Source organism: Manis pentadactyla, chromosome 3 (assembly GCF_030020395.1).
Source record: "Manis pentadactyla isolate mManPen7 chromosome 3, mManPen7.hap1, whole genome shotgun sequence".
In the NCBI taxonomy this organism is placed as follows: Eukaryota; Metazoa; Chordata; class Mammalia; order Pholidota; family Manidae; genus Manis; species Manis pentadactyla.
This window is the reverse complement of record NC_080021.1, coordinates 80,614,179-80,622,807: the sequence shown is the minus strand read 5'-3', so window position 1 is coordinate 80,622,807 and position 8,629 is coordinate 80,614,179. Positions and strand designations below refer to the sequence as shown.

The 8,629-nt window shown below is 34.8% G+C and overlaps 1 protein-coding gene across 1 annotated transcript; it reads right to left on the bottom strand.

Annotated features, from left to right (window-relative positions):
* Positions 1-2,267: 2,267 nt before the first annotated feature.
* LOC130682886 (serine/arginine-rich splicing factor 10-like) lies at positions 2,268-5,012 on the bottom strand. The gene has a single exon (XM_057498068.1). It carries the CDS (start codon positions 4,990-4,992, stop codon positions 4,441-4,443), a length of 552 nt encoding a protein of 183 aa, XP_057354051.1. The 5' UTR covers positions 4,993-5,012; the 3' UTR covers positions 2,268-4,440.
* Between the last annotated feature and the right edge of the window lie 3,617 nt (positions 5,013-8,629).

The following is an 8,629-nucleotide window of genomic DNA, read 5'->3' as shown; positions in this document are numbered from 1 at the left end:
AGAGTATGTATAAAATGGTGATATACCATTCTTAAATGTTTTAAATATTTTACTAGTGAAGCTGTTTGGGCCTGCAGTGGTTTTGTTACTGTTTTCTTAGTAAGAAGACTTATTAACTTGCTAATTAAATTCTTTCATAAATATAGTATTATTTAGATTTTAAATTCTTCTTGATGGTATTTTGGCAAGTTCTGTTTCAAGAAATTTGTTCTTCTAAATTTCCAAATGTATTGGCACAAAGTTGTCCATAATTTCCTCCTTTTATAATTTTAATTCCTGTAGCATCTGGAATGATACTTGGTGAATTTTTATTTTTTCATTTTTAATGATAATTTGTGCCTTTGTACTTTTTTAATCAGTAATGCCAAAAATTCATCAATTTTTCTCATGTTTTCAAAAAAACTTTTAACTTTGTTGAATTTTCTTATTATACATAATATTCTGTTCCATTGAGTCTAAGTTTTTATTGTTTCACTCCTACTTGTTTCAAAACTAATTTGTTGTTTTTCTAATTTCTTGAGATGGATGCTACTATTGTTTTTTCAGCCTTTTTTTCTAGTATATCAATTTTGAAAACTAAAATTATTTCCTTAGCTATGGTTGTGTCTGAATTTCACAGGATATGATATGATATAATTTCACTATCATTCATTTCAAAATATATTACAATTTCTATTGCAATTTTTGAAATCATTAATTATTTATGAGATATTGTTTCATATGTACGAACTGAAGAATTTCCTAGGAATCTTTTTATTATTCTAGCTTTTATTATTCCAAGTCAGAGAACACAATTCCAATTCTATAGAATTTATTGAAACTTGTTTTTTAGCCCTTTTTATAAACTTTCCATGTATATTTGGAAATAAAGTGTATTAAGAAATCTGAGGCACAATATTCTTTATGTTGTTTAAGTCAGGTGTGTTAATTGCATTGTTCAAGTTCTCTACATCCTTATCAATTTTTATCTACTTTTTAAAATTTGCAACTGTGAGAGATATGTTAAAAGCTTCCATTATGTTTGTTGATTTTGTTTATTTTTCCGTTTAGTTCTGTTGACTTCTTGTCTTTATACATATTTAGGCTGTGCTCTAAGAAGCCTACAAATTTAGAAATGTTTTATCTTTCTAACAGACTAGCCCTTTTATCATTATGGAATGCCCTTGTTAATCTCCAGTAATATTCCTACCATTGAAGTCCACTTTGCCTGTTAGTATAGTTAGGACAGCCTTTTGTTGAATGCATTTCCATTACTTACCCATCCTTTTACTTTTGATTGTGTTATAGTTGGGTTTATGTTTTTATCCAATCTGGCAATATCTGTCTTTTAATTAGAGTATTAATGCATTTAAATTTAATTGAATGTTGTTATTAACATATTTGGGATTCTTCTTACTGTATTTTATTTCCATCTGTACCAGTGATTCTTTTTTTCCTTTTTCTCTCTTTTCTTGCCTTGGGTTAATCACATGTAAATATCATGTGAATAGTCACTTAGATTTGTGATATATTTATGTTTTCATTTATCTTTATTTTTTATCTTTTAACTGCATAAAAATGTGTTTCAGTATTTTTTTAGTGAAGGCTTAATACTAATAAATTCTCTCATTTTTATACATCAAAAATATTTTATTTTATTCTTATTTTTTTTAAAGGTATTTCCTCAATATAGAACTTAAGAGTAAAAGTTATTTTTTTCAGCTTTCTACTGAGAGGATTCCATTGCCTTCTGTCTTCCTTTACTTCTGCTACTCTTGGTCTAGTTATTCCTTTGAAGGTGATAATATTTTCCTCTGCCTATTTGTAAAATTTTCTCTTTTTCTTTCATCTTCAGCAGTTTTGCCATGATGTGTCTATGTGGATTTCTGTGATTTATCTTGTTTGGGCTTTCTAGAACTTACTGAATCTTTGTAGAACTTATGTGAATCTTTCACATTTTGGAAATCTTCTCTAGTATTTCTTCATATATTGCTCCTGTCATGTATTTCTTTTACATTCTGGATTTTTCATTTTGTTTCTATACATCTTTTGTTTTGGATATGTTCTTCTGACCTAGCTTCTACTTAACTAAATATCTTGCTTGCTGAGTCAAATTTGCTCTTAAACTCATCTGTTGAATTCTTTTTTTTTTTTTTAAGTTTTCTGTTTCTTTAATTGCATTCTCACAGGCAGTTTGTAAAACAAGCACATCTCTAAAACCTTACACATATGAGAAGAGCCTACCCAATCAGAAATCTTAAGGCAGAGCTAAATTACTGTAACAAAACGAAAATACCAGAGACGTTTATTTCACTGTCTAGCATTCAAAGGTGTCATCTACCAAAAAAGACAAAGGCCTTTTATTTCTTTACAAACTACTCTGTCAATTATCAATAAAACATGTACATGCCTTGCTTTTTATTCCAAATAAGAATCCCAACTTTAATTACAAGGATGAAACAACTGCTAGGAATACACAGAAACCCAGCATAATAAACATAAGCAACACCCTTGGAGGACAGGGCCAAGGCAACTTTTCCACAGCAACTAGCTTTGCTTTAATAGATTTCAATAGTTCAAGACAAATAGGTTGCATACATAATGTATCAATGAGAACAGTTTACTCCTGGGATTTTTTGATAGACCTCTTAGTAGAACACTATTGGATTACTCTGGGCTACCACTACGCTGTCTCAAGTCACAGCCTCACCATTTAAAAATATCTCAGGATTTTTGTAAACAAGAATATGGCCAGAATACAACACAGGTTGAAAACTGGGAAAGCCAGGCTGGAAAGAGTCTGAGTCACAACAGCTGTGTGAGAACTTGGATTAGTAACAAAAGGCTTTGTGTAATTAAATCTATTTTTACAAATTGATTTACTCTTCCCTCTAAGTGAACTCTAGATAGCGTTAAAAACTCCCCTATTAAAAAAAAAGCAACCAGTAACATAGATGAACCAAATGAAGAACCATGGACTCTAGGATCTGCCACTTACTGTGTGATCTTGGGCAAATTTGAAAAAAATGAAAACAGGCAAAAATATCTGTTCTATATATCCCTTAGTTACATTATGTTCTATATTTCAAATCTTTATAAAGGCTTAAACACTTCTGTATTTTTAAATGAGTATGCTTAAATTAGAAGTTTTATATATAAGGCAGAAATAAGACAAAAATATGTGAGTGATGGAATCAATGTACAGGTAAACACTTTATAACCTAATGAACTAAGGAATCCAAAACATTTTGTGATACTATAAAAGTTATTTATTCACTATACACAGAACATGTGCCCTATAAAATGTACATGTAAATCACTAAAAAGTATAACTTGGTGAACATTTTCTCAATTACAGAACATACTAAATCAGTTGGGATAACAAGCTGTCTGCCTCAAAAGAATCTAATTATAGCACCCAGAGTCTCCTTTATATCTAACACAAAGTTAAATGCTTATTTTGGGGATTACTTCCTAGTATGTGTTTGAGGAGGCAGAGTCACCAATTTAATATAACTAGTATATTACAGCCACTGCACAATAAATCATTTATTACAGATTTAAACAAGTCATTTTTTCATTGTACTGAGATACAAACAAATACTGGATACGTTTAAATGGCAGATAACCACAAAATTATTTTTGATATAGTGTATTGGGCTTTATAATTACATTATATGACTGGTGTAAAATAGTTACGAATAATACACCTCTAACAAAACGAGCCCATACTGTAATGATTCACTAGATTGTGCTCAGTAGACATTAATTAAGTGAATTTTATCTAATTTTCTCCCCAATTTACCCAGTCCAATTTTGCCCATAGTTAAGGGCTCAGTAAATGTTTGCTACTGACTAGGAAAGAGGTGAGAAGAGATGGACCCTCTTACTGGATGTCAAGTATTACAATTGGAATTTACCTGGTAAAGTGTTAAGATGTAAACTGCACAAGGCATACAATAAACTCAGATGCCAACAAAGCAAACCATTAAGCAGAAAACACTGACACTGTAATAAACAAAGGGAAGATTTGCCAATAGCAAAATTGAACCAACTTTTAAGAGATATCAAGAAAAAGTTTATACTGGACCATACCTTTTCTTACCCAATTCAGTTTGAGACAGACCAATAGAGGCACTGTAAGACTATGGCTGTCTTCCTTGATATTCAGACATCCTAGTTTCCAATGATTTATTATGGACCTGTTACCCATGAATCAATATAAATCTATTCAGATTTAGGGATTAGTTTCCACAAGTACAAAGTTGAATTTCCTTTTATTTGTCCTAAAATGCTTACTTTCAAACTTGAAGGGACTTCAATTATTCCGTGTAGTTTCAGTAACATTCTTTTATCTTTTCAGACCAGAGTCAAAATATTCGTACAGTATTCATACTGCAGCACCTTCCACCCACCCTTTGGTCGCTTGAACTGCCCTTCTTTAGTTCTTTTTCCGCTTTCTCAGATCTTTCTTGAAGTGTAGTAAGCAGAACTGTACTGGGTATTCCAGCTGCAGTTTGGTCTATCATTGTCGGAATGGCTTCTGCTACGCCGCGGTCTTCCAGTCGGTCTACTGTTTCTAGGACTGTAAGATCTTCTGTAGTAGTAATCAAAGGACCGGCTTCTTGATCTCCTTCTTTCATAACTTCGGCTTCTAGAATGTCTGTATCTGTCATAATCATCATAGCATGAAGAACTGTATACATTCCTCCCTTCTTTGGCTTTCATTTGATTTGGAGTCTTCCGATCCCCCTGTGCAAACTGTATTTCAATTTGGGGTCCACAGATCCATTTTCTGTCCAAATTATGTAAAGCATCTTCGGCATCACGAACATCCTCAAATTGAACATAAGCAAATCCTCTTGGACGGCGAGTGTAGAAATCAAGTGGAACATACACATCAACTATAGGACCATAACGACCAAATTCGCGTCGTAAATCTTCAGACCTGGTGTCATCAGCCACGTTCCTTACGAACAGAGATGTATTGGGGGGGCGCAGGTAGCGAGACATGATGGCGGCGAGAGTCTCTGCAGAAGCACTAATGGCTCACCAAACCATCCACAGCTCCGGCGGTGGGTCCTCAGGCACCTGCTGAATTCTTAACTTTTGTTTATGTGCTTTCCCAGTCTAGGATTACCATCTAACTTTTTTTATAGATTGCTTATTCGCTGGTTAAATTCTCCATCCTATCACTTATCTTTTGGACATATTGTCATCCTAAGTCTAAAACTCCAACAACTACATCACTTGTAAATCTGTTCCTAGTGTGTTTTTCCTCTTGATGTTTGATCATTTGGACATCTCTTGACACACATCTTAATTTTTGCATAAATGCTTAACATTATTTATGAAAAATTGCAGAGACCCTGGATGATGACATTATCTTTCTAGAAAGGATATCACTGTCATGTATTAAGCAGCTGGGAGGGAAAAGGCATGAACTGATCCACAAGTTGAGATAATTCAAGATAGATTCCATTCCTTGTCAGGTTTAGTCTATTTAGCTTTGTTTTATTTCCAGAGGGTATTTTTTCAAGAGTGTTAATGAAAACCTGGAGAGATTATTAGGGACTTTCCTTCTTAGCAAGACATAAACTCAAACTTTTGGGTCACTAGCCCAATAAGACTACTGAAAGTGCTGCTTCTGTTGTGCCTTTTAGCAGCTCCATCCATGTTGTTGCTCTCTTTCATTTCTGACAGGAGGTAAATGGCTCAAAAGGAAAAGCAACTTCTTTGTGATCTTTCAAATCCTGACTGCCTTTTTTTAAAATTTTTTTTATTTTGTTATCATTAATCTACAATTACATGAAGAACATTATGTTTACTAGGCTGTCCCCTACCCCAAGTTCCCCCCACAAACCCCATTACAGTCACGGTCCATCAGCATAGTAAGATGTTGTAGAATCACTACTTGTCTTCTCTGTGTTGCACAACCCTCCCTTTCCCCCAACCCCACATTATACATGTTAATCATAATACCCCCTTTCTTCTTCCCTGCCCTTATCCCCCCCTACCCTCCCATTCTCCCCAGTCTCTTTCCCTTTGGTAACGGTTAGTCCATTCTTGGGTTCTGTGATTCTGCTGCTGTTTTGTTCCTTCCGTTTTTCCTTTGTTCTTATACTCCACAGATGAGTGAAATCATTTGGTATTTCTCTTTCTCTGCTTGGCTTATTTCACTGAGCATAATACCCTCTAGCTCCATCCATGTTGTTGCAAATGGTAGGATCTGTTTTCTTCTTATGGCTGAATAATATTCCATTGTGTATATGTACCACATCTTCTTTATCCATTCATCGACTGATGGTCACTTGGGTTGCTTCCATTTCTTGGCTATTGTAAATAGTGCTGTGATAAACATAGGGGTGCATCTGTCTTTTTCAAACTGGAGTACTGCATCCTTAGGGTAAATTCCTATAAGTGGAATTCCTGGGTCAAATGGTAAGTCTATTTTGAGCATTTTGAGGAACCTCCATATTGCTTTCCACAATGGTTGAACTAATTTACATTCCCACCAGGAGTGTAGGAGGGTTCCCCTTTCTCCACAACCTCGTCAACATTTGTTGTTGTTTGTCTTTTGGATGGTAGCCATCCTTACTGGTGTGAGGTGATATCTCATTGTGGTTTTAATTTGCATTTCTCCGATAACTAGCGATGTGGAGCACCTTTTCATGTGTCTGTTGGCCATCTGAATTTCTTCTTTGGAGAACTGTCTGTTCAGCTCCTCTGCCCATTTTTTAATTGGATTATTTGCTTTTTGTTTGTTGAGGTTCATGAGCTCTTTATATATTTTGGATGCCAAGCCTTTATCAGATCTGTCATTTACGAATATATTCTCCCATACTGTAGGGTACCTTTTTGTTCTATTGATGGTGTCCTTTGCTATACAGAGGCTTTTCAGCTTAATATAGTCCCACTTGTTCATTTTTGCTTTCTTTTTTTTCCTTGCCCAGGGAGATATGTTCATGAAGAAGTCGCTAATGTTTATGTCCAAGAGATTTTTGCCTATGTTTTTTTCTTAGAGTTTTATGGTTTCATGACTTACATTCAGGTCTTTGATCCCTTTTGAATTTACTTTTGTGTATGGGGTTAGACAGTGATCCAGTTTCATTCTCTTACATGTAGCTGTCCAGTTTTGCCAGTACCATCTGTTGAAGAGACTGTCATTTCCCCATTGTATGTCCATGGCTCCTTTATCGAATATTAATTGACCATATATGTTTGGGTTAATGTCTGGAGTCTCTAATCTGTTCCACTGGTCTGTGCCTCTGTTCTTGTGCCAGTACCAAATTGTCTTGATTACTATGGCTTTGTAGTAGAGTTTCTCAGGATTGCTTTGGCTATTCGGGGTCTTTGGTGTTTCTATATGAGTATTTGAACTATTTGTTCCAGTTCGTTAAAGAATGTTGTTGGTAATTTGGTAGGGATTGCATCAAATCTGTATATTGCTTTGAGCAGGATGGCTATTTTGACAATATTAATTCTTCTTAGCCAAGAGCATGGGATGAGTTTCCATTTGCTAGTGTCCTCTTTAATTTCTCTTAAGAGTGTCCTATAGTTTTCAGGGCATAGGTCTTTCACTTCTTTGGTTAGGTTTATTCCTAGGTATTTTATTCTTTTTGATGCAATTGTGAATGGAATTGTTTTCCTGATTTCTCTTTCTATTGGCTCATTGTTAGTGTATAGGAAAGCCACAGATTTCTGTGTGTTAATTTTGTATGCTGCAACTTTGCTGTATTCCGATATCAGTTCTAGTAGTTTTGGAGTGGAGTCTTTAGGGTTTTTTATGTACAATACCATGTCATCTGCAAATAGTGACAGTTTAACTTCTTCTTTGTCAATCTGGATTCCTTGTATTTCTTTGTTTTGTCTAATTCCCGTGGCTAGGACCTCCAGTACTATGTTAAATAACTGTGGGGAGAGTGGACATCCCTGTCTAGTTCCCGATCTCAGAGGAAAAGCTTTCAGCTTCTCGCTGTTAAGTATGATATCGGCTGTGGGTTTATCATATATGGACTTTATTATGTTGAGGTACTTTCCCTCTATACCCATTTTGCTGAGAGTTTCTATCATGAATGGATGTTGAATTTTGTCAAATGCTTTTTCAGCATCTATGGAGATGATCATGTGGTTTTTGTACTTCTTTTTGTTGATGTGGTGGATGATGTTGATGGATTTTCGAATGTTGTACCATCCTTGCATCCCTGGGATGAATCCCACTTGGTCATGGTGTATGATCCTTTTGATATATTTTTGAATTCGGTTTGCTAATATTTTGTTGAGTATTTTTGCATCTACATTCATCAGGGATATTGGTCTGTAAATTTCTTTTTTGGTGGGGTCTTTGCCTGGTTTTGGTATTAGGGTGATATTGGCTTCATAGAATGAGTTTGGGAGTATTCCCTCCTCTTCTATTTTTTGGAAAACTTTAAGGAGAATGGGTATTATATCTTCTGTGTATGTCTGATAAAATTCTGAGGTAAATCCATCTGGCCCGGGGTTTTTTTTCTTGGGTAGATTTTTGATTACCACTTCAATTTCTTTGCTGGTAATTGGTTTGTTTAGATTTTGTGTTTCTTCCTTGCTCAGTCTTGGAAGGTTGTATTTTCTAGGAAGTTGTCCATTTCTTCTAGGTTTTCCAGCTTCTTAG

Coding starts and splice junctions, on each gene's coding strand:
- LOC130682886 (XM_057498068.1), bottom strand. CDS start 4,992: ATGTCTCGCTACCTGCGCCCCCCCAATACATCTCTGTTCGTAAGGAAC.